The following is a 27001-nucleotide window of genomic DNA, read 5'->3' as shown; positions in this document are numbered from 1 at the left end:
GACCGCGCTACAAATTATAAGCAAGATATACAAATCCTACTTCGGCTTAGTGGGCTGGTTCTACCTCGGCTCTTCAGAATGTTTGTTAGCTCGGTTTTGAGCACATTAGACCGGTTTAACGTCTAGGGGCAGCTTTCTGAGTTCGGTCTAAAAAACTAAGAGAGCTGGTCTAGTCCCAAGGCCTAAAACGGTTACAGTATGAGGAAAATTACTTCGGTTGGGCTCTTAGGGGCGGCTTTCTGAGTTCGGTTTAAGAACTAAGAAAGCCGGCTTGGCCCCAAAATCTTAGCTCGGTTATAGACCGAAGTACCTAGTTCGGTATGAGCAAGCTTGTTCGGTGATCTTATCTTGGCTAGAGTGGTTCAGAGGAAACTACTGACATTCCTACAAGTTCTAGTTCGGTTATTGACTACAGAAGTCTACGTATTAGGGGCAAACAGAATCCTAGTTCGGTCGCAATGTGATTTTGGATCTGAGGCTTGTTTTTCTACATAACAGTTCATACACATACAAGTTCTATTCATTTTTTTCGTGAAAGTACAGAAGCAAAAACAAGGAATACACGAGCATGCTTCACCCAGATAGAAAAAACAGAAATGAAGAAAGCAAAAAACAACAACAAGTTTTCTCAGAACTTACCAGTTTGGAGAAGAAGAAGTCGAAGATGAAGCAGTGGCAGCAACGGAAGCACGAACACAGTAAGCTTAAAGCTCAAGAACTCGAGCAGCCAAAAAAGCAGAGGGAGAGTATGAAGGGTGGTAAAAGTGAAGATACCCTAGCCTTAGGGTTCACTTTTGTTAGAGAGCCCAAAATTTGGGCGGGAACCGTCTCGAGATCTCAAAGCACGAAGACGGCGTGACAGCCGTCCTTAGCCCATCAGAGCCTGCCACGTGTCACTGGAATGGGAAGCGTTACAGACAGTATGACTGAAGAGACGTTTTGACCGGACATAGTGATACCCGAGGTAAACTTAGTTCGGCTGGAAAGGCTAAAAGGGTTTTTGAGCTCGGCTGAAAAAGCGTAACAAACTCTAGCTCGGCCAGAAGGCTGGTAATCCCAATCATGTTGCACAGATGGAATTAAGGGGCAATTGAGAGGGTAATTTTTGGGAAAATTGGGCCGAGCTTCGAGTTGGGTTTTGAGGCCCAAAGCGCAGAGGACTAGGTAAAAAGGCCGTACTGAATACTCCGGCCTAGAGGGCAAGGTTACTCCGGCCTTGGGGAGACAAAGTTACTTCGGCCCAAGGAGGTGAGTTTATTCCGGCTCAAGAAGAGATAGTTGCTTCGGCCCAAGGAAGAGTAATTCTACTCCGGTCCAGAGACAACTCGGAGTAGGGTCTTAGAGTTAGTCCGGTCGCAGTATGCTCTGGGAAGACCGGCTTCGGAGTTAGTCCGGTCATGACATACTCTGGCTAGGTCAGTCAGAACTTGCTACTTGGAAGTTTGATCTAAACGCACCAAGGTTGAACAAGGGCAGCCGAAGTAATGAGTTAGAGGAGAAGACCGAGCTAAGGATAGTTCGGCCTTCTATGTGGCTCAGCATAGCCAGTGTTATTTCGGTCATGTTGTAGTTCGGCCATGAAGAAAACCATCCCACTTGGTTTAAGCAGTGGGGAGGGTGTAAAAGGATAAGCATTATCCTTAGGAGAATGAATCCTAGGAGGACTCCGTATGGAGAAATACAAGTCCTATTAGGATTGTGCCATATGAAACTTATAAAAGCTCACAAGCATCACCTTGGAGGAGGTAATTGAACATAATCTTTCTGAGAACTTAGAGCTTTGTCTATTTATCAAGTTTTCTGACTTAGGCATCGGAGAGGTTTCCGGCACACACCCGCCGGCTAGCTCACGTTTGTGTTTGCAGGTGACAAAGCGACGTCGTATGGAGAAGCGTGGACTTGGTCAACAGGATTATACGAGGAGAATTATTTCCTCCCCATACAGTCTTCTTCGGTTTCCTTTTTTTGTTTTTCTTTTTTTTGTGTAGGTTGTCTCGTTGGTTTATTTTCTCTCTTCTGAAAATTTGTACTTTTTTTTATGGATGTTGAAATTAATAAATCAAAATTATATTTGTTGACCTGTCTTTACTTTTTATTATTATTTTGAAGAGTAATACTACATCTCCTAATTTCTACCCCTGAACTCCCTCGAATGATAACAATTTATTATTTGCCATATCATTGGGTGAGTTTGGAAAAATTAGGGGATGGAACATTTTCACACTTTTTATCTCAATCTCTTTATTAATTAACTAGTAGGTATTTTTGTGCGATACATGATAATTTATTTTTAAAATGAAAAATTAATTTTGAATCTTAATATTTGTGTAGAAAAATTCTAACAATTGAAAGCCAAATTATAAATAGATTTGCTAATGATTGATAAAAAATTATGTCACTATGTAAAAGGCTTATAAAAAAAATTCAAATAATTTTTAAAAAAATTATATTTTTAACTTGAAATCAAATCATCATTTGTATTAATTTAATTTATCAAAAAATTATGAATTTCACTTATATCAAAATATTTTTTTCTGAAAAAAATAAAAATAACTAAAATTTTTATAATATATATAAATTATGACTTGATTATAACTCATGGTGTATTATTTTGATTATTAATTGAAAAGATTTTTACTAATTTATTTTGTTTTTAATCGTATCTAAAGTGATGCATCAGGTCTTTAATTATATCTTAAGGTGGGTTTACTCAAATGTAGTATAGTAAGAGTTATTCACATTGATGCATAAAAAATTATAAATTCAAATCGTAAATAATGTTTTTAAAAAGAATTAGGCACAAAATCTCTATAACCTTAATAGGTTCAGTTCTTAAAAGGATTCTGATTAATTATATGACAGATCATAATAATTGTAAATTTTTTATTCCAGCTAAATTATTTTTGCATACATATTTTGGCAGAGCGAATGAAGGTACATTATCAATAATATTAAAATTTCAAAATTTTTGTTTAAAAACTAGTCAAGAAACATGCCTTAAATATATATAATTATTTTTGATGAATCATTATTCTTTAAAATAATACTCTTACCATTTATCATTTGGCATTTGTTAAAAATTTAACAAAAAAAAATATTGAATTCTATTATTTCAATTAATCAATATTAAATTAGACGTTACACGTGTATATAAATTATTTTTAGAAATGACCATCGGAACCTTTTGTTAGTAGTTTATCCGAGTCGAATAGAGCGAGTTAACTGGGACAGACAAATATTTGAACAGCCCTAAATCCCAGATTGTCAATCCGCCTGCCCCACTCCCTCAATTGAGTTATCAGATTACAAGTATTTTTATAGAATTTATAACTAAATAATTTTTTTCCAAATAAATAAAGAAACGATGTATAAAAAGTAAATTATCATTAAATGGATATACATGGACACCTGATGAAAGTAACTCATTGGCCATTTATTAGTCTTGTAACTTTCTGCTAGAATCAATTAGGCCCAACATAGCCCAACCTCTAATTTCTCCAGTCCAGCCGATGTTCAAAGTACACTGTTGTTGCCTTTCTTGTAATTAGGGATGACAATTTACATAATGGGGAAATTACCCATAGGTCCCATGGGAAACATGTGATCTCCATTTAATCCCATAACTTTTTCACTACACCCAAAAGTCCTTTCCTCTCTCTCTCTGCTTTTTGCTTCCCTTCCTCTCTCGTTTTTTTTTCTACATTTTTCTGTCATCGTGTTTGTCATGGAAGAGGACCACCGGTGATCATATCTTTCTCCATTGATCGGGGTTCATTGATAACCACCAAGCATTGAAATCAACTCCGACGAAGAAGATGATATATTTTCCGACGAAGAAGATGAATGGATCTACTTAGATCTGATATAGATCTACTCAGATCTACATCAGATCTGAGTAGATCTACACAAATTTGGTTAGACATCCGTCTTTCCCCTTCGATCTCTTTTTTTTTTTTTTTTCTCTTTCTGCTATACACTTCTGTTTTTCTGTTCTAATGGAGAAAATTTTCGAATTCTGAACAAGCAGTTTTCGAGTTTTAGTTACAGGCGGTGAAAACTGTAAAATTTTGCAGTTTCAAATTTTTTTTTTGGTGCTGGAATGAATCATGGTTTAAAACTGTAAAATTTTGCAGTTTCATAACATGTTTTTTAATTTTTTTTTTCCGGCAATATTCTAGACATTCTGGTGAGTCTCCGGCGACCGTTAAACGGAAGTCCGACGGTAGTAAGATGTGAACAGTGTCTATAAATTAAAAAAAAAAAGAAAAGATTTTTTGGTAACAATTAAAAATGTGTTGGACTAATTGGTGCAAGTATTTTGTTTTGGGATTAGCTGGGTTTTGAACTTGTTACATGGGACTTATCAGTAAGTTCCCCTTACATAATCACATAGAAAAATGAAAAGAAATGGTGACAAATGCTCTATAAATGCATTGGTCCCTAACATTTGTTACTTATCTTTAAAATGTTTAATAATTTTATTAACACATACCTTAAAGACACATATCAATAAGTTTTAAAATATTACACATTTTGCAAGAAAATATAAAATTTTCTTAACCTATGTAAACAAGAGCTAATATTTATATTTCAGAAATAGATCAATAGTTAGAATTTGCCCAATTGTTCATATTTTAATTTGATGAACTCCTCTCACGTGTGGAATGATTTAGTGTACATTATTATGATCAGATTTTAATATATAGTATATAACATGCGTACATGTTACTACTATCTAGGCCAGCTTTTGCTTCATTGTTCTTGGACATGAAAAGTTGCAATTACTAGATTGTTTGTCCAACACATGAGAAATTATTCAAGAAATTGCTTTTTTTTTTTTTTTTTTTTAAGATTGGAAAGAAGAAAAAAGAACTAAAGAAAAATCAAATTCTTGAGTTGGATAGTCAGGTATGGTGAGCCTATTTTGGGGCATGTTATAAAAATATTAATACAAAAAATTGAGATGGTTGGATATTAGTTAGTTATATTTTTATATCAAATTTATCTTAAAAAAATAGACAGAAATATAATTTTAATAATAGACCATTCTTTTTTCATTTGGTGTATTAACGAAATGAATCATTATAATAATTAATTAATTCAAAAAATTCAAAAAAAAAAAAGGGGCGATATTTGCCAATAAATCTCATTTCACAAACAAGATTCCAATTAATCTCAAGTTTTTTCTATTAATCTGTTAAGTCCTATTAGTGGAGAGTTTCTTTCCGTGTGGTTCTGTTTGTGATTTTAATAGTGTTTTGTACTGCTAAGCAAGGAATTCGTAAAATTCATAATCCGATCCGGTCCAGTTCAATTCAGTAAGTTTGGATTGATTTTTTGAATCCATGGCTCCGTTTCAGATTGAAAAATTAAAAATTCGTAGTCCACGGATCGAATCCGGATTGAAACCGATCCAGACCGTATACAAATAGTTTATATTTATATTATACACCCTCTCACATAATGTCTTCTCTTATTCCGTATAAAACATTAACCCAAACTTAAATCCGCATAGTATCTTTTTTTATTGTTTTTGTTTGTTAGTTTAAATATTTATTGAGAGGGAGAATAATGATCTGGAACTGGCCGGGCAGTTTTGGGCCGGACAGGGTTACGCCGAACAGTTTGGTCGAGCAGGTATTGGGCCAAGGATTGTGTGGCCCTGTCTTGAAAGAAGCTGCTTGGTTAAGGCCACGTTTGGCTGGACCGAGCTATATGGTTTCGTGGTGGCGGAGTCGGACAAGTGAAATGTCTGGCACCCGGTAAGGCATGGTTGGACCGAGGTACTTGTTTGCTCAGTAGGTAGGCTGACTGCAGACAAGAATGAGCTTTCCCGAGCTCAGCTTTGCCGAGATGCCGCCGAGCTCGGTCTCCATTGAGCTTAGCTGTTGGTATACTTATGCATGGAGCACAACATGGCCATTGACAGCCGAGATGGTGTAGCCCGGCTGCCGAGCTCCCAGTAGAGTGAGCAGGCAGTTGGGTTAGGTGATGGTCAGCAAGATTTGTGCTGACAGACGGGGTAGCAAAACCACGTGTCGAGAGACCACTGGGAGTAGATTTGGGACGCAGAAGGGTATATAGATATGTCTGCACCCCCCATACGCGGACAGATGAACATTTGGTAAGAGAAATACTTACACTTAACTCTCTCCTCTCTCTCTATCCCAAGGTGTGTGCTAACTTGATCGTCGGACGGGTTTTCCGGCCACACGCCGCCGGGTAGCTCACCGCCGTTGTGCTCGCAGGTTGATCGGACAGACAGGAGCTTGGAAGAAAGGAGTACGGACTTGCCGGAATATTTGCTCCCCGTACAATTGGCGCCGTCTGTGGGAAACTTGACAGATAAAACCTTGTCTTCCAGGCTCATCTGATCGCCGTCCATGGCGAACAACGACGAGATTCCGTTGTCCGCCATCGATGGAGCTACCCCAGAGTTCACCCGACGGAGAGAAGGACATCCTGCCATCCTTCCAATGGCGAACTTGGAGGCACCCCTCGGAGGACAGTCGGGAGACGCGCGAGATAAGCGCGGAAAAAGCTATGGTCATTCACGTAGTCCAGACGGTCATCGGCGGAGTAGAGAGTCACATGCCAGGCGTCTGGAACATAAGCTATGGGACCAGGACGCCATTATCCGGCGAATGGCGGCAGAGATGGAGGAGCTGAAGCGGCATGTCAAAGGGAAGGGTGTAGCTGGAGTGGGAGACCACAATGAGCACGTCCAACCCCGCCGATCAGGCAGTCAGAGTCAGCGGCACAGTCCGTCCATCTCTATTGCCAGAAGTTACAAGGTTGGTGATTCCGATATGTGTGCAGAGAAGTCCAGCGCGCAAGACAGCACCTACCGGCCCTCACGTCCGGTGACGACGTCAAGGTACTCTTATTCCGCTCGTTCAGAGGATTTGCGGGTAGTCTTGAAGGAACGGACTCGCCGGCGCGAGGCTCAGAGGGTGCCGGCGTTCCCATGGCTATCCTATGGGGTTCACGCCAGTGCAGAGGTCAGAACGCCTCCACCCCGCCTTGCTGCGCCTCTCCTTCTAGACACAGATTTGGCAAGGCTGAGCGCCACCTCTTTCTCCCTGGAGGTAGAAACAACACTGCTTCTCGCGGGCTTTTACTAGCCAAAATTCACGCTCTATGATGGAAAGACGGATCCGTATATGTATGTGAGCCACTTCCGACAGGTCTTGGCCAGACATAGGCGAAATGACGCTCTTATGTGCCTCATCTTCCCGTCAAGTTTGAGCGAGCTGGGCTTGAAATGGTTTGAGAGGCTGCCGGAGGGGAGCATAGAAGGGTGGCAGCAGTTGGCGGAAGCCTTTGTGATGCGCTTCAAAACCAACACCAAAACGCCAAAGAAAGTTGACCACCTTCTCAAGGTCAAGATAGAACCGAGCGACACTCTCAAAGCGTACAACTCCAGGTACTGGGAAACCTTCAATGAGATCCTAGATTGCCCGGTCAACCTGGCAATCACCCAATATAAGCGCGGTCTCCCAGTCGGACATAGGCTGAGGGATTCGCTTACAATGAGCCAGCAGACATCCATGTGGCACCTAATGTAGCGCATCAATGAGCACATCCGAGTAGAGGATGATGCAGCGACGTCCACCGCGGAGACAACCCCGGTGGCAACGGGCAAGTGGGCGACTGGGTTTTAAGGAAGGTCATGGGCAACGCACTAGTGCCGGGCAAAGGCAAGCTAGGGGCAAACTGGGAAGGGCCTTACAAGATAACCGGGCAAGGGGGCATATCACTTAGAAGATTTGGATGGCAAAGGCGTACCCCGGCCATGGAATGCGGCCTTATGTAATTTTTTGAGGAATGACTTGTTTCCACTACACTTCTGAATGCAAATACTCTTTTTGTCAATGTAATAGAAGTGAATTACTTTTGCTGAAGAGCTTTGTTGTGTCCGAAATAATAGTGGATGAGCTCGCCTACTCTTTTGTTCTAGCCGAGATGTTTTACTCTGGCTGACGGGTTGATGACTTGTTCAACTTCGAGGTTCCAGCCAAGATGATTTACTCCAGCTGAAGAGTTGATGATTTGCTCAACTTCGAGGTTCCAGCCGAGATGATTTACTCCGGCTGAAGAGTTGATGATTTGCTCAACTGCGAGGTTCCAGCCGAGATGTTTTACTCCGGCTGACGGGTTGATGACTTGTTCAACTCCGAGGTTCTAGCTGAGATGATTTACTCCGGCTGACAGGTTGATGATTTGCTCAACTCCGAGGTTCCAGCCGAGATGATTTACTCCGGCTAGAGGAGTTGATGATTTGCTCAGCTCTGAAGTTTCAACCGAGCTGATGTTGCTCGCCAAGAAGGAAGTCGCGGAACGGACCTTGCTCGCCTTCTTTGGAGTTCCTTGACCGAGCTGATGTAGCTCGCCAAAAAGCAAGTCGCGGAGCGGACCTTGCTCCCCGACCTTGGTATTCCTTGTCGAGTTGATGTTGCTTGCCAAGAAGCAAGTCGCAGAGCGGACCTTGCTCCCCGACCTTAGTATTCCTGACCGAGCTGATGTTGCTCGCCAAGAAGGAAGTCGCGGAGGGGACCTTGCTCGCCTTCTTCGGAGTTCCTTAACCGAGCTGATGTTGCTCGCCAAGAAGCAAGTCGCGGAGCGGACCTTGCTTCCCGACCTTGGTATTCCTTGCCGAGCTGATGTTGCTCGCCAAGAAGCAAGTCGCGGAGCGGACCTTGCTCCCCGACCTTGGTATTCATTGCCGAGCTGATGTTGCTCGCCAAGAAGCAAATCGCGGAGCGGACCTTGCTCCCCGACCTTGGTATTCCTTGACCGAGCTGATGTTGCTTGCCAAGAAGGAAGTCACGGAGCGGACCTTGCTCGCCTTCTTTGGAGTTCCTTGACCGAGCTGATGTTGCTCGCCAAGAAGCAATTCGCGGAGCGAACCTTGCTCCCCGACCTTGGTATTTCTTGCCGAGCTGATGTTGCTCACCAAGAAGCAAGTCGCGGAGCGGACCTTGCTTCCCGACCTTGGTATTCCTTGCCGAGCTGATGTTGCTCGCCAAGAAGCAAGTCGCGGAGTGGACCTTGCTCCCCGACCTTGGTATTCCTTGCCGAGCTGATGTTGCTCGCCAAGAAGCAAATCGCGAAACGGACCTTGCTCTCCAACCTTGGTATTCCTTGCCGAGCTGATGTTGCTCGCCAAGAAGTAAGTCGCGAAGCGGACCTTGCTCGCCTTAGAATTCCTAAACCAAGCAAGCCAGGAACCGGGAATGTTGATTAGTGCGGTCACCGTCTTGCAAACTAAGAACCGAGGAAAAGTAACCTCGGTCAGACAGGTAATCCCAGTCACGCTTGCGCGGACGGAATTAAGGGGCAATTGAGAGGGAGAATAAAGATCTGGAACTGGCCGGGCAGTTTTGGGCCAGATAAGGTTACGCCGGACAGTTTGGTCGAGCAGGTGTTGGGCCAAGGATTGTGTGGCCCTGTCTTGAAAGAAGCTGCTTGGTTAAGGCCACGTTTGGCTGGACCGAGCTATATGGTTTCGTGGTAGCGGAGTCGGACAAGTGAAATGTCTGGCACCCGGTAAGGCATGGTTGGATCGAGGTACTTGTTTGCTCGGCAGGTAGGCCGACTGCAGACAAGAATGAGCTTTCCCGAGCTCGATTTTACCGAGATGCCGCCAAGCTCGGCCTCCATTGAGCTTAGTTGTTGGTATACTTATGCATGGAGCACAGCATGGCCGTTGACAGCCGAGATGGTGCAGCCCGGTAGCCGAGCTCCCAGTAGAGTGAGCAGGCAGTTAGGTTAGGTGATGGTCAGCAAGATTTGTGCTGACAGACGGGGTAGCAGAGCCACGTATAGCGATCCCGGTATTCCCTGTTGTTGTATAACTATAATCTGGACTCAGTTTCGTAGATTCGTTGTTGTCTTATCCTCATTTCTATCCCTTACTCTTTGTTTTAGAGTTTTGGGTTGTGTTGGGCAAGTTGGGAATTAGTTGGTTGTGTTTTAAAGCTTTGAAATTTTGCCCAGGTTTTGGTCTCTCCGCTCGAGCGGCGGTTTTGTGCTCGAGCGAGCTTTTGTTGCTGCCTTTACGCTCGAGCGGCAGTTTGGACGCTCGAGCGTGAATTTCCTTCTCTCAGCATTTCGGTCGTCTGCAGAAAATTCTGGGAGAGTGCACCCGGCGCTCGAGCGGATCTTTGGACGCTCGAGCGTGAACTTGTGTCTGTACGCTCGAGCGGGGTGTTGTACGCTCGAGCGGACCTGCTTTTATATCAGTTCGTGAAACAACCTTTTTGATCACTTTTTGATTTCCTTTCTCTCTCTTACTTTTTCAGAACCTCCATTGGAGAGCACCTCACTCTAAAACCGAACTTCTCTCTTAGGATTGATCTACCTAGAGTGTTTTCCTCACCTTGGGCCTTTGTAAGAAGTGTGTTGATCGTCGAGGGCTTTGTTGAGATCTGAGAAATTTGGGATTTGGAGCACTTCTGAGTTTTACTCATCTTCTCCCTTGGAGCTCTGAATTTGAGGTAGGGATATCCTACTCCTCTCCATGGATTTTGTCTTTAAATTTTGGTAATTTGAGATGTTGGGGTTGGTTTGGTAATTTTGTGAAAGTTTGGGCCATTTGTGTTATTTTACAAAAGTTGGGATTTTATTTGTAATAAACCTAGATGCATGTTTGGTATAGAGAAATGGAATAAATGTTGAATCATTGATGAAAATGGGACCTAAGGGTGGTAATGGTAATTATGGAAAATGACCTAATTACATTGTTTAATTAATTGAGATAATTAATTGTGGGAAATGAGGAAATGAAATGGAATTGCTGAGATTGGGAGTGCATGGGGTAAAAGGGTGTAGTTGAATTATTTATCACTCACCGAATTGAAATGTCGATTGAATATCCATTGTGCATTTATTTCCTGCTTAGAAATAATTGCTTTGGGCTACCGGTGGAGGGTAGTGTTGATTGTTGTAGACAATGCTTGATGATTAGGCAAACTAAAACTAATCAATTGGATGTGTCATAGAGCATGTCGGTTGATAGAATACATTAATTTTATGTATTGATTGATTGCATATGTGATTCTGTGTTTATATGCATTACTTGTGTATGGGAGGAGATAGGGGATGTACTCCACGGTTTAGGGGAAGATGGGGGATGTACCTCTAAACCGGTTAATGGTTTAGGGGAAGATGGGGGATGTACCTCTAAACCGGTTGTTGGAATGTTGATATAGCTCATATGCTTATCGGTTGAAGTGTTGATACAGCTCATATGCTTATCTATCGGAATGTTGATACAGCTCATATGCTTATCTGTTGTAGTAGTGATATAGCTCATATGCTTATCTATTGAAAAGTTTGTTTGATTTGATATAGCATTAAAATGTATATCATCATTGTTTGCGAAGTATGGGAGTAGTTTATGTGTTATTGATACAACAAAATAATGTGTATCCACCTTGGATTTCGAAAGTGTTCTAGTGATGAACTATAATCTCATCAAATGTTCTGGCCAGAGTACTGAGCCTTGTTTTCAAACTCAAAGTTGAACAAAAACGAAAAGTGAATTGTAACATAGACTTGGCTGTCATGGAAACGTAGGGGAATGTAAATGGAAGTGTCAGTGTTGACCGTCTATCAGTTGCTAATCTTTTAGTCATTGTTCATGGTTGGTTTAGTGTACTTCTACTGGGCTGTGGCTCACCCTATATGGGAATATCATTTTCAGGTACAGGTAGCATGCCACCTCCAAGGACGTAGCTTGGGAGGCCAGAGGCGGACTTTTTGTTGTTTTACTTGATGTATTACATGTAAATTCAAGCCAAGGGCTTAACGTGTTTGAGTTAGTGCTCTTTTGTTGTAACCAAGTGTTAACTTGGAAAGCTGTAAGCCCATAGGGCATTTGCTTTTGTTGTTAACATGTAATACTTTTTGTAATGAAACGCTGTTAAATGAAAGAATGTGGAGCTTTTGAATATCAATGCATGTCTTATTTAATGGGTTTAAAGCTATTATTTTGAGGGCGTTACAACTTGGTATCAGAGCGTACTGGGTTCGAATACCTTGGGTACGTGGGAAGTGATTAGTATCACAATGGGTTTCTCTCGCTTGTTAGAGACTTAGACGTAATGTTATGTACTTTTGTGATAACATGTTTATGTGACTATTTGGGTATAGAATGTAGTTTCTTGGATGTTGATTGGATCCTTGGGTTTCTGGGAGTCCTGTTGGAAAGGCACTTGATCAATGCTGTTTCTGATCGGAACTCTAGTAACGCCTCGGGACTATCATTATCTGGAAATGAAATTCGTAAGTGCTTACATGTTTATGTGCTTATGTGGAGTGAATTACAGTTATCCATGTGTTAGGATGTAAGTGTTCAGCTTCGGCACATGTATGAGTGTGCTAACGTGTCTCCGTTACTTTTACTAGGATGCCTAGGCGAGGAAGTTGCGATTTCCCTCCTTCCGCTCAGGAAGAGCTGCGGAAACAATTTGTGGAATTACGCCAAGGTACTACACCTTTGGTGCGGTTCGAAAGATGGTTTGCTAATCTGTCGAGGTTTGCTCCAGAATTGGTGGAGACGGAGTACTTACGTTGTTTCGAGTTTGAGAGTAAGCTGCGTGACGACATCCGTGTAAGGATAGCGGGGTCTTGGCATAAAAGATATGGGGCGCTTGTTGAGGCGGCCGCCCATGTAGAGGCTGCAGTGCTAGCAATGGGGCAGAGTGGGGAGGAAGCCATCTCGGCGACTCCTGTGACTCAGGGTGTTGGTAGGCCTTTTAAGAGGCAGAGGGTTTTAAACTCGCAACAGGAAGGACGGGCTAGAACTGCCCTTCCAGTGTCAGTTTTGGGTTCGGGGGAAAATAAGCAGAGGGGCATCATTTGTTTCAGATGTGGTCTGCTGGGCCACAGGGTTTCGGTTTGCCCACAGAAGAAAGGGGTGGGGTTAGCAGTTCAACCAGTAGTTGTACCAACAGGATCATCCAACCAGCTGGGTTTTGGACCGATTAAATGCTCAGTGGGGAGGCAGTTGTTGGGGTCTTCATCAGCCCAGATTCTGAACCAATCTCGTGCTCAGGCACCGCCTACCTGTTGGGTGTGTAATCAGCCGGGTCATATTCGACGTTTTTGTACTCAGTCGGGAGCTTCTTTAGGGGTTTTGCAACCTAGCCAGGCTCAGTTTCTTTCGACTGGGCAGGAACAGTATCGTTTTGGGGGACTAGCAGGCCAGATTGCGAGGGCCTCAGTAGAGTCGAGTTCCCAAGCCCCAGCTAGGGAAGTTTGTAGTTGTTCCAGGTGTGGGCAGAGGGGGCATACCAGTGGTTCTTGTCCGTGACTTGTAAGCTCGTAGGTTGCCTTATGTTCGGGGATGACCAACTTCGGCGGTCCAACAGGGGACGGTAGTAGTAGTAATACTGATGGGATGGTTTTGTTTTGACTAATCCGTTTTGTAATCAGTGGATTATTGTTTTGTGATCATTGGGTTCCGTTGTGTAACCAATGTGTTTTGGAAAGGTTGAAACATCTAAACTGTTTGTTTATCTATATATATACATATATGCTTGGTTTGTTAATTTCCCTAGAGTGGGTGAATTGGAGCATGTCGTAGCTCTAAAATTTTATTAATGTATAAAGTTGCTATAAAAAAAAAAATTTATGCTTGTGATTTGATTTGGGGAGGATGAGGGCTAGAGAGCCATGTTTTCAAAATTTGGAAGAACCACTGAGGGGTACGTGTCCTAGCCAAGGTAATATTGGAGCGAGAACTGTTTTACTTGCCGAGTGTGTGGAATTACATGGGTACGACCCATTTAAAGTTTTGTGCGTGGTATAGCTTTTGATCTACTGTCGAGTGAACTTGAGAGGACGTGAAGTGTACGATTAATACTAGATGTAACACGTATTTAATATGGTGTCCTACGGGGGCATGGCACATAATTTTGTCAAGGTTGGACTCGTACCTTCGTGGTAAGTAACGTTGTCAAGATTGCAGGTGTACTGATTGGCCGTTTCAAGTGAAGGGATGTCAGTCCCTATATAAGGTTGTGATTGTTGTATCGGGAGCGATGTGTTGTGAGTAGCTGGTACTATACCTCGGGCTGTAGTATAATGGATCTCTCCCTAAGTTTTCAAATTTCTTTATTTGGATTGAATGTGATAAGTTCGTACCTTAGCACTGGTCAAGTCAGAGGATATTATCAGAAGCGTTAATTGGGTATATAGCCCATGGTTAGAGTGTGACCCGTGGGTGGAGTCACAGTGGTATGGTGTTTGCGGATGAAGATGTGGGTTAATGACGAGGGAGGCGAGGACTTTTACCCCTCTGGAAAGTTAGAAGAGTGAATCTTTGGAAGCCCTATCGGCGACTTGTGACGGTGTCGGGGTTTGGTTCATGATGGTTGCCTAGCGGTAGTGTGGACTAGTGGTTTAGCACGGAGGCCGGGCCTCTTGATGGTACTCTCGAGATGAGTGACAAGTAAGATATAGAGTAACGAGTGGACCCTATGAGTTATTGGAGGATTCGGTGTAGGAGTAAGAGGGCTTGCAAAATAAGGAGGTTTGCCTAGTACGGTTGAATGTGTTAGATGGGATGGTTTCGAGAGTTGCGCGGTGTTGGCAAGACTATATGAGAATGTTCGAGGGAACGTGAGATTTGTATCTCGAGTTAGTGGGAATGGTACCTGTATGCTGGTTCGTGTGTTGGGCCTTGCTAGATAGTGAGTCCGTGGTGACCCCCTTGGTTGTATAGGGGTAGTGTTCATATTGTGATTGGTTATCCATTGTTGGGTGTGGGTTATGAGTGGATGCTGCCAGCATCCTTTGAATTAAGAGCAATTCGTGTTCTAAAGTAATGAGTATAGCGTGGGTCAAAGTAGTCCTTCGTATTCGGGATGTTGTGATTGAGGTTGACCATGTCGGTCTTCGGTCAAGGAAGTGAGCAGGCTTGCTAGATAACCATGGCGGGGGATGGTGATTCCCTTAGACGCGATGTTGAGGCGGTTAAATTTTAGGAAATCCGATGAGATTCCAAAATTTGTGGTTCGTGTAAAGAACTCTGTGGTTGGGGTTAGTGGTCTGAGTAGCACATCAGTGTGTGGATTACTGAGTGTAGAGTTTATTGAGTTGACTAGTCAGCTTGTCGGTATCGGGTGTTGGGGTGGCATTGGTCACCTTGAGTTTAGTCTCGTTCGTTGTAGACTCCGTATGTTGATTAAGGAAAACTGAAATTAATCGAACATGTTTTGTCGTTGAGTCTGACGGTTGGAATAATACATCTAATATATGTATTGATTGATCATTGTGAATGATTGGCTTTTTATACATTATGAATGTATGGTGTCTAGTTTGATGTTGATACAGCACTATAATGTGTATCATTTGTGTGTTTCTGAGCCGTGTTTATGATTATAAAGTGGTTAAGTAAAGGGAGGTGGGATAAAATTGCAAAACCATGAATTTCTTATACCTTATGTGTTGATAGTACGGTTGTTATTTCTATTACTTATCATTATAGAAATGTTGTGTTCCGTGTTGGTTGTGTCATCACTACGTGAGTGATGGTTGTTGATAGTGTTAATTTGGAAAGAAATGGAAAACAAAATTTTCCTAGTGTTTGGGGTCATCTAAATGCATTGTTGAAAAGTTGATTTAATTCAAGGATTTTCTTTTTAAGAATTCTAGATTACTCTTTTGGGCAAATAAACTGTGGATAACTCTGCGTTTTGGGTAACAGCGTATTTGTGAAAAATGTTTACAAAGCTTTTGAGTTTTCGTATGGAAAATGCAAGATTTATCCTGGAACGTTAACGTTGAAAATTTAAACATCTTTGAGAAATGCCTCTTGAACAAGAAAATGTTTTCTTATTATCTACTTTAAGATTTGCTTTAGTCGTGTTGTTGAGTAGTGACTAAGCTTGGAGCACTAGTCGGTTTTTGGTGAATTGTTTCGGGGGAGGTTTGGTTGTTGAGACTTGCGCACCTAAGGTGGTGTTATTTAGAATGTGTTCCCTTGGTTGGTCTTTTCCTTGGTAGAGTGAGTCGGAGGCTTGTTTTGAAAGTAATTTCTTTCCTTGGGGTTCGGTTGTTGAATGCTCTATGATCATTTGGCCTTGTGTTTTGATGTATCTTTAATTTCGAGGACGAAATTCTTTAAGGGGGGGAGGTTATAGCGATCCCGGTATTCCCTGTTGTTGTATAACTATAATCTGGACTCAGTTTCGTAGATTCGTTGTTGTCTTATCCTCATTTCTATCCCTTACTCTTTGTTTTAGAGTTTTGGGTTGTGTTGGGCAAGTTGGGAATTAGTTGGTTGTGTTTTAAAGCTTTGAAATTTTGCCCAGGTTTTGGTCTCTCCGCTCGAGCGGCGGTTTTGTGCTCGAGCGAGCTTTTGTTGCTGCCTTTACGCTCGAGCGGCAGTTTGGACGCTCGAGCGTGAATTTCCTTCTCTCAGCATTTCGGTCGTCTGCAGAAAATTCTGGGAGAGTGCACCCGGCGCTCGAGCGGATCTTTGGACGCTCGAGCGTGAACTTGTGTCTGTACGCTCGAGCGGGGTGTTGTACGCTCGAGCGGACCTGCTTTTATATCAGTTCGTGAAACAACCTTTTTGATCACTTTTTGATTTCCTTTCTCTCTCTTACTTTTTCAGAACCTCCATTGGAGAGCACCTCACTCTAAAACCGAACTTCTCTCTTAGGATTGATCTACCTAGAGTGTTTTCCTCACCTTGGGCCTTTGTAAGAAGTGTGTTGATCGTCGAGGGCTTTGTTGAGATCTGAGAAATTTGGGATTTGGAGCACTTCTGAGTTTTACTCATCTTCTCCCTTGGAGCTCTGAATTTGAGGTAGGGATATCCTACTCCTCTCCATGGATTTTGTCTTTAAATTTTGGTAATTTGAGATGTTGGGGTTGGTTTGGTAATTTTGTGAAAGTTTGGGCCATTTGTGTTATTTTACAAAAGTTGGGATTTTATTTGTAATAAACCTAGATGCATGTTTGGTATAGAGAAATGGAATAAATGTTGAATCATTGATGAAAATGGGACCTAAGGGTGGTAATGGTAATTATGGAAAATGACCTAATTACATTGTTTAATTAATTGAGATAATTAATTGTGGGAAATGAGGAAATGAAATGGAATTGCTGAGATTGGGAGTGCATGGGGTAAAAGGGTGTAGTTGAATTATTTATCACTCACCGAATTGAAATGTCGATTGAATATCCATTGTGCATTTATTTCCTGCTTAGAAATAATTGCTTTGGGCTACCGGTGGAGGGTAGTGTTGATTGTTGTAGACAATGCTTGATGATTAGGCAAACTAAAACTAATCAATTGGATGTGTCATAGAGCATGTCGGTTGATAGAATACATTAATTTTATGTATTGATTGATTGCATATGTGATTCTGTGTTTATATGCATTACTTGTGTATGGGAGGAGATAGGGGATGTACTCCACGGTTTAGGGGAAGATGGGGGATGTACCTCTAAACCGGTTAATGGTTTAGGGGAAGATGGGGGATGTACCTCTAAACCGGTTGTTGGAATGTTGATATAGCTCATATGCTTATCGGTTGAAGTGTTGATACAGCTCATATGCTTATCTATCGGAATGTTGATACAGCTCATATGCTTATCTGTTGTAGTAGTGATATAGCTCATATGCTTATCTATTGAAAAGTTTGTTTGATTTGATATAGCATTAAAATGTATATCATCATTGTTTGCGAAGTATGGGAGTAGTTTATGTGTTATTGATACAACAAAATAATGTGTATCCACCTTGGATTTCGAAAGTGTTCTAGTGATGAACTATAATCTCATCAAATGTTCTGGCCAGAGTACTGAGCCTTGTTTTCAAACTCAAAGTTGAACAAAAACGAAAAGTGAATTGTAACATAGACTTGGCTGTCATGGAAACGTAGGGGAATGTAAATGGAAGTGTCAGTGTTGACCGTCTATCAGTTGCTAATCTTTTAGTCATTGTTCATGGTTGGTTTAGTGTACTTCTACTGGGCTGTGGCTCACCCTATATGGGAATATCATTTTCAGGTACAGGTAGCATGCCACCTCCAAGGACGTAGCTTGGGAGGCCAGAGGCGGACTTTTTGTTGTTTTACTTGATGTATTACATGTAAATTCAAGCCAAGGGCTTAACGTGTTTGAGTTAGTGCTCTTTTGTTGTAACCAAGTGTTAACTTGGAAAGCTGTAAGCCCATAGGGCATTTGCTTTTGTTGTTAACATGTAATACTTTTTGTAATGAAACGCTGTTAAATGAAAGAATGTGGAGCTTTTGAATATCAATGCATGTCTTATTTAATGGGTTTAAAGCTATTATTTTGAGGGCGTTACACCACGTGTCGAGAAACCACTGGGAGTAGATTTGGGGCGCAGAAGGGTATATAGATATGTCTGCACCCCCCATACGCGGACAGATGAACATTTGGTAAGAGAAATACTTACACTTAACTCTCTCATCTCTCTCTATCCCAAGGTGTGTGCTAACTTGATCGTCGGAGGGGTTTTCCGGCCACACACCGCCGGGTAGCTCACCGCCGTTGTGCTCGCAGGTTGATCGGACAGACAGGAGCTTGGAAGAAAGGAGTACGGGCTTGCCGGAATATTTGCTCCCCGTACATTTATGGTGGAGCCAATTTTCTTATAGTTGTTTAAATTCTAAAAGAATTATGTCGCTATTGTAGAAAGACATGTTACTATTGTGGAACTAATATGATGTTATGTTTATGTTTTTATAAAATTAAAATGTTTTATATCTTTTTTGTTATTTAATTATGTGAATCTGTCATCCTAAATCGATCCGATCCGATCCGATCCGTGTTTAAATAGATTGGTTCGGATTGGTTCCACGATTTAAACAGATTGGATTGGTTCCAATTTTTCAAGAACCGTAGATAACGGGCTAGTCCTAATTTTATCTCAATCCGGACCATACTCACCCCTAGTGTTCTGGTGGACAGCTATACCCTTTTATTAATGTGACAGGTATAATGTGATACTCTAATATGGCAAGTATTAATATGACACTCCAACGATGTGACACTTTAAAAAAATTAAAAAAAATTTAGTGTACTTTTCTTAAATGTTACAACGTGACAAGTATGATGTCATACTCCATAACTTTTACTAAAAAAAAATAAAAATAAAAATTCCTTAGTGTATTTTTCCCAAGTGTGACAACGAGGCTGGTATGATGTAACACTTCAAAAAAAATAAAGACTCCTTAATATATTTTTCTGAAACGTAACAACATAACAGGTATGATGTGACACTCTAAAAAAAATTGAAAACTCCTTGGAGCACTTTTTCCAAACGTGACAACGTGGCGCGTATGATGTGACACTCTAAAAAAAATTTCAAACTCCTTAATATACTTTTCTCAAACGTGATGCGTGACACTCTTTAGTGTACTTTTCCCAAACGTGACAATATAGCGAGTATGATGTGACGCTCTAAAAAAATTTTAAAAAAAAACTTCTTAATGTATTTTTCTCAAACGTGACAACGTGGCAAATATGATATGACACTCCAACATGGCAGGTATGATATGACACTCTAAAAAAATTAAAAACTCTTTAATGTACTTTTTCTAAATGTGAAACTCTAACGTGACGGGTATAATGTGACACTAAAAAACTCTTTAGTATACTATTTCAAATGTGATACTCTAATGTGACGGACAAATGAATCATTATACATTCAAAATGACTAAATGGATCACAAGAAAAAAAAATATGAGACTTATTAATCAATCTCCTCCAAAAAAATTCAAAGATAATGCAAAAGTATATGAGTGATATATATATATATATATATATATATATCAAACCTTGAAATTGAAATTAGGGGATGGAACATTTTCACATTTTTTATCTCAATCTCTTTATTAATTAACTAGTAGATATTTTGTGCGATACATGATAATTTATTTTTAAAATGAAAAATTAATTTTGAATCTTAATATTTTGTGTAAAAAAATTCTAACAACTGAAAGCCAAATTACAAATAGATTTGCTAATGATTGATAAAAATTTATGTCACTACATGTGTTATCCTTTGTAAAAGGCTTATAAAAAAAATTAAAAATAATTTTTAAAAAATTTACATTTTTAACTTGAAATCAAATCATCATTTGTATTAATCTAATTTATCAAAAAATTATGAATTTCACTTATATCAAAATATTTTTTTCTGAAAAAAATAAAAATAACGAAAAAATTTATAATATATATAAATTATGATTTGATTATAACTCATGATGTATTTTTTTGATTATTAATTGAAAAGAATTTTACTAATTTTTTGTGTGGCCTTTGGGCTACCTCTAAGATCTCCAGTCCAGCCGATGTTCAAACTACACTGTTGTTGCCTTTGTTGTAATTAGGGATGACAATTTACATAATCACATAGAAAAATGAAAAGAAATGGTGACAAATGCTCTATAAATGCATTTGTCCGTAACATTTGTTACTTATCTTTAAAATATTTAATAATTTTATTAACACATACCTTAAAGACACATATCAATAAGTTTTAAAATATTATACATTTTGCAAGAAAATATAAAATTTTCTTAACCTATGTAAACAAGAGCTAATATTTATATTTCAGAAATAGATCAATAGTTAGAATTTGGCCAGTTGTTCATATGTTAATTTGATGAACTCCTCTCACATGTGGAATGATTTAGTGTACATTATTATGATCAGATTTTAATATATAGTATATAACATGCGTACATGTTACCACTATCTAGGCCAGCTTTTGCTTCATTGTTCTTGGAGATGAAAAGTTGCAATTACTAGATAGTTTGTCCAAAACATGAGAAATTCACTACAACAAAACTAACTATTCATGGCATCATGTTTACGACATGCATTAAATGCGTGTCGCAGTTAGTACATTCTACGGCATTTTTTTTTTTTGCAAGCCGTTAATGTTTTGTCAATAACAGCATACATACCATGTAAGTCTTTGATTCATATATTTATAGCATACAAAAGTATGCCGTAAAAAATGTATGTTTTTACGACTTACAAAAATATGTCGTAAAATATTTGCATTTAAGACGACATACATTTCATGTTGTAAAATATTATGACTTTACACGGCATACATTAACATGTCGTGAAAACTTCTACCAAAAAAAAATAATAATAATCAAAAAAAATTTTACGGCATGCAAAAGCATGCCGTAAAAAAATGTATATTTTCACGACATACAAAAATATGTCATAAAATATTTGTACTTAAGATGACATACATTTCATGTCGTAAAATATGATAACTTTACACGGCATGCATAAGCATGTCGTGAAAACTTTTATTAAAAAAATTTCAATCCGATTTTTTTTTTATAAATACTAAAAATGATAAATCATGTGAATACTAAAAATGATAAATTTCAATCAGAAAAAAATACTAAAAATAAAAAAACCATTTTCAAAAAAATTGAATTAAGAAAATTGAAACCATGTGAATTTTTCATCTCAAAAATGAAAAAAAAAGTTTAAACATTAAATAAATTGTTTAGACAATAATTAAATTTTAATTTTTTTTTACCCACTCAATTTTGAAATTACTATAAGTCGATCGATTCTATAAAAATTAATTTGGGGAATAATCTAGTTACAAGTATGTGCATGCATACACATAAAGTAGCCAATAAATTTTCGACTCAATTAGTTTATCCAGTATGGACTCTAGATAATTTGAAACTTAAAAAGATAATTCTAAATGAGGAATTTTATATATTTTTATTATTTTTTGTAAAGTATATTATTTAAAATTTAATTTTTTTTATATTTAGGGGGCTTACTGATTGTAATTGAAAATAGACGACGAGAAGTAAATTGGACAAATTTTTTTTAAAAAAATTAAGAATTAAATTAAAATAATACAAAATCTTAATGCCAAATTAATTTTTGTATAATAATTTTAAAAACAAAATAATATAAAATTTTCTTGATATTTTAACTTAAACTATTTTAATATTTTTAATTTTCTTGATATTTTAACTTAAACTATTTTAATATTTTTATTTTTATTTTTATTGACACCAAAATACATCATCCCATCGTTCAAAAAAAATAAATAAATAAATAAAAATACATCATCCCAAACCAAACCAAACCATCCCTAATTCTCTCTCCGTCTCGCTCCTCCTCAACTTGTCGGTTGCCGCCACCGCCGTCGCTAGCCTTGTCGGTCGCCGTCGATCATCCTCTCAGATCGCCGATTTGGTAACTGGTAAGTCTCCCTTTCTCTTTGCTCTCTTATTTACTCTCCAGATTTGTTTCTCTTGCTCTTCTATTTACTCTCCTTTTGCTATCCAGGTTGTGGGCATTTTTTTTAATATTATTTTTTGATGTTGGAGTGCAATGACCACAGTTGTTTGTCTGTATTAGTTTAATTTGGACTGACTAATATTATTTTGTGTTAGATTGTGGCTGTTCTTATTAATCTCTCCTGTTGAAATTGTGGAGATTTTAGGTATATAGACATCTCTCAACCACATCGCCCGAAGCAATCTCTCTCTCTCTCTCTCTCTCTCTCTGCGTTAACATTTGAAGCTGGTTCTCTGTTTTTTACTTTATTTTTCTGTGCTTCTTATCTGTCAATTGTCTGGTTTTTGCCGATCTATTCATATGTTTTTGGTTTATTGATTTATTTCCATGTCTTAGAATCTCTCCATCTATTCCTCAGAAATTCCATATATTTCTATAGGTGAACTTGTATATTAGGGGGAAAAAAGAAAAGAAAAAAAACTCCAAAAACTAAAAACTAACCGGATGAGTTTTTTTTTTTTTCACAGTTCCAGAAATATTAATAAATTTTTTGAATTCTCAAAAAATAATATTTCATCTTTTTCCAAATGCAACACTTTGCCAAACGTTAAGACTTTTGAAGTGCAATGTTATATCTTTGCTATTAGTTCAAAGTTATCAATTCATTCCTCATTCTTTGTTTTAGGTAGTGTTCTGCTGTCACCTTTCTTAAAAAAGGATTTGATTCATGAAACATTATTTGAGAGAGGTAAAATGTCGCAGAGCAACTGTGATCATCGTGATAAATGATTGTTTGATGTTATAGAATTTTTTTTTTTTTTTTTTTTCTTATTGTCTCAAAATCACATACGATACGTCAACCTATATTTCTTTTTATATTATTTGGTGTATTAAGGAATTGAATCATTATCAATATCTTTTTTGGAATTGAGGTTGTTGCGGCTGGTGAGCATTACAAGATTTCTTTTTGTCCTTTTTCACTCAACTAAAATGCAGGTTTGTTCTTTTTATTTTTGTGTCATCTTGACAGCAGAGGTGGTAAAATGTTGAGCACTAGGGATCGAAATTTACCTGAAGATGTTGTGAATGAGATACTCTCAAGGCTGCCCGTGAAATCCCTGTTGCGATTCAAATGTGTCTGCAGGTACTGGTACACACTAATTAAAAATCCTGATTTCATTAGCAAGCACTTTAACCAAGAAAACAATAATGGCCGTCTCCTTGTTCATCATTATATTTCCGACATTGAAAGATATGCTATCGCCCTTTTCCCTGATGAAACACTTGCTGGCATACCGCCTTTACATGAAAATCTTGATCATCTACAGATCCCAGATTGTATGGGACATGTTGTTGGCCCCATTGACGGCATATTTTTGGTATACACTTGGTATAGTGATGGCGACCGTATGGCTCTGTGGAGCCCTGCTATGAGAGAGTTTAGACGCCTCCATGTACTCGAACCAATTTTTCCACCAAATTTTCATGCCATTAGAAATGTAGTTGGATTTGGGTTGGATCCATTGACTAGGGATTACAAGATTATTTGGATTCGCAACTTTTATGAAGTGATTCGTGATGAATCAGGTGATGAATCGGGTGATGACATATTTTATCCTTATTATGTTGTTGCAGTGTACACTCTAGGTAAAGATTCATGGAGACATTTCGATCTTCTTACGATGCCTACACATCGTTCCATCTATAATTCTTTATGTGCCACATGCATAAATGGAGCATATTATTGGCTGTGTACTGTAGTTAATGATGGTAATCGATATGGCATCCTTTCATTTGACATGAGGCTAGAGGAGTTTAGAGAGATAGAGGTGCCTGCTAGTACTAAACATAAATGGGGGGATCTTTCATTGTACAACGGTTCTATTGGTTTGTTCTTTTCTCAAACTGATTTGACTTTGGAATGTATTATTGACATATGGGTGATGGAGGAAGGGTGTTGGATCAAACTAGTAACAGTAAAACCCTTTCCAGAAGTTTCACGTCCGTGTGGGTTTTGGAAGGAGAAGGAGCTTTTCTTCGAAACTCGGACGATCGAGCTTGTGTTGTTCAACCATGAAACTCATGAGATTAGAAATCTTGAAATGTACGGATGTGGCGGTTTTCTTGGGCTTTGGGCTGTTTGCTACAAAGAGAGCTTAGTTTCATTGTTCGGACAAAATGATGAGGATGGGAGGAGGTGCTACCAATTCTCTGATGCGGTTCAGGATTTCTTTAGGAAACCAGAGCCTAGCGTTTAGGGAACCAAATCCAAAATGAACTATTATTATTGTTATCTGATTGTCCTCTGCGGTTTCCTTTTTTTTTTTTTTTTTTTTTTTGGTGGGTAGGTTGTCTCATTGGTTTATTTTCTCTCTTCTGAAAATTTGTACTTTTTTTATGGATGTTGAAATTAATAAATCAAAATTATATATGTTGACCTGTCTTTACTTTTTATTATTATTTTGAAGAGTAATACTACATCTCCTAATTTCTACCCCCGAACTCCCTCGAATGATAACAATTTATTATTTGCCATATCATTGGGTGAGTTTGGAAAAATTAGGGGATGGAACATTTTCACACTTTTTATCTCAATCTCTTTATTAATTAACTAGCAGGTATTTTGTGCGATACATGATAATTTATTTTTAAAATGAAAAATTAATTTTGAATCTTAATATTTTGTGTAGAAAAATTCTAACAATTGAAAGCCAAATTACAAATAGATTTGCTAATGATTGATAAAAATTTATGTCACTATGTAAAAGGCTTATAAAAAAAATTCAAATAATTTTTAAAAAAATTATATTTTTAACTTGAAATCAAATCATCATTTGTATTAATCTAATTTATCAAAAAATTATGAATTTCACTTATATCAAAATATTTTTTTTGATAAAAATAAAAATAACTAAAATTTTTATAATATATATAAATTATGACTTGATTATAACTCATGGTGTATTATTTTGATTATTAATTGAAAAGATTTTTACTAATTTCTTTTGTTTTTAATCATATCTAAAGTGATATATCTGGTCTTTAATTATATCTTAAGGTGGGTTTACTCAAAAGTAGGATAGTAAGAGTTATTCACATTGATGCATAAAAAATTATAAATTCAAATCATAAATAGTGTTTTTAAAAAGAATTAGGCACAAAATCTCTATAACCTTAATAGGCTCAGTTCTTAAAAGGATTCTGATTAATTATATGACACATCATAATAATTGTAAATTTTTTATTCCAGCTAAATTATTTTTGCATGCATATTTTGGCAAAGCTAATGAAGGTACGTTATCGATAATATTAAAATTTCAAAATTTTTATTTAAAAACTACTCAAGAAACATGCCTTAAATATATATAATTATTTTTGATGAATCATTATTCTTTAAAATAATACTCTTACCATTTATCATTTGGCATTTGTTAAAAATTTAACAAAAAAAAGTATTGAATTCTATTATTTCAATTAATCAATATTAAATTAGACGTTACACGTGTATATAAATTATTTTTAAAAATGACTGTCGGAACCTTTTGTTAATAGTTTATCCGAGTCGAATAGAGCGAGTTAACTGGGACAGACAGATATTTGAACAGCCCTAAATCCCAGATTGTCAATCCGCCTGCCCCACTCCCTCAATTGAGTTATCAGATTACAAGTATTTTTATAGAATTTATAACTAAATAATTTTTTTCCAAATAAATAAAGAAATGATGAATAAAAAGTAAATTATCATTAAATGGATATACATGGACACCTGATGAAAGTAATACATTGGCCATTTATAGTCTTGTAACTTTCTGCTAGAATCAATTAGGCCCAACATAGCCCAACCTCTAAGATCTCCAGTCCAGCCGATGTTCAAAGTACACTGCTGTTGCCTTTCTTGTAATTAGGGATGACAATTTACATAATCACATAGAAAAATGAAAAGAAATGGTGACAAATGCTCTATAAATGCATTTGTCCCTAACATTTGTTACTTATCTTTAAAATATTTAATAATTTTATTAACACATACCTTAAAGACACATATCAATAAGTTTTAAAATATTATACATTTTGCAAGAAAATATAAAATTTTCTTAACCTATGTAAACAAGAGCTAATATTTATATTTCAGAAATAGATCAATAGTTAGAATTTGCCCAGTTGTTCATATTTTAATTTGATGAACTCCTCTCACGTGTGGAATGATTTAGTGTACATTATTATGATCAAATTTTAATATATAGTATATAACATGCGTACATGTTACTACTATCTAGGCCAGCTTCTGCTTCATTGTTCCTGGACATGAAAAGTTGCAATTACTAGATAGTTTGCCCAAAACATGAGAAATTATTCAAGAATTTGTTTTTTCTTGGGGGTTTTTTTTTTTTAGATTGGAAAGAAGAAAAAAGAACTAAAGAAAAATCAAATTCTTGAGTTGGATAGTTAGGTATGGTGAGCCTATTTTGGGGCATGTTATAAAAATATTAATACAAAAAATTGAGATGGTTGGATATTAGTAGTTATATTTTTATATCAAATTTATCTTTAAAAAATAGACAGAAATATAATTTTAATAATAGACCATTCTTTTTTCATTTGGTGTATTAAGGAAATGAATCATTATCAATATCTTTTTTGCAATTAGGGTTGTTGCAAGTGGTGAGCATTACAAGATTTCTTTTGGTCCTTTTTTCCTCAACTAAAATCAATAACA

At 38.1% G+C, this 27001-nt stretch overlaps 1 protein-coding gene across 4 annotated transcripts; it reads left to right on the top strand.

Moving 5' to 3' along the window:
• The first annotated feature begins 22098 nt into the window (after positions 1 to 22098).
• Positions 22099 to 24715, top strand: LOC145804437 (putative F-box protein At5g62060). 4 transcript variants are annotated; one of them, XM_082898301.1, is made up of 3 exons: positions 22099 to 22246; positions 23318 to 23428; positions 23613 to 24715. In XM_082898301.1, exons 2-3 carry the CDS (start codon positions 23417 to 23419, stop codon positions 24540 to 24542), a joined length of 942 nt encoding a protein of 313 aa, XP_082754427.1. In that variant the 5' UTR covers positions 22099 to 22246; positions 23318 to 23416; the 3' UTR covers positions 24543 to 24715. The 4 variants fall into 4 exon arrangements, with proteins under 4 accessions (XP_082754427.1, XP_082754426.1, XP_082754425.1 ...); XM_082898300.1 differs by having other exon boundaries at positions 23315 to 23428; XM_082898299.1 differs by having other exon boundaries at positions 23318 to 24715.
• Positions 24716 to 27001: the final 2286 nt, after the last annotated feature.

This window comes from Camellia sinensis, chromosome 12 (genome assembly GCF_055761805.1).
Source record: "Camellia sinensis isolate YWXY chromosome 12, ASM5576180v1, whole genome shotgun sequence".
NCBI classification, from domain to species: domain Eukaryota; kingdom Viridiplantae; phylum Streptophyta; class Magnoliopsida; order Ericales; family Theaceae; genus Camellia; species Camellia sinensis.
This window is presented reverse-complemented; position numbering and strand designations above follow the sequence as displayed.

Coding starts and splice junctions, on each gene's coding strand:
- LOC145804437 (XM_082898299.1), top strand. CDS start 23,328: ATGTTGAGCACTAGGGATCGAAATTTACCTGAAGATGTTGTGAATGAG.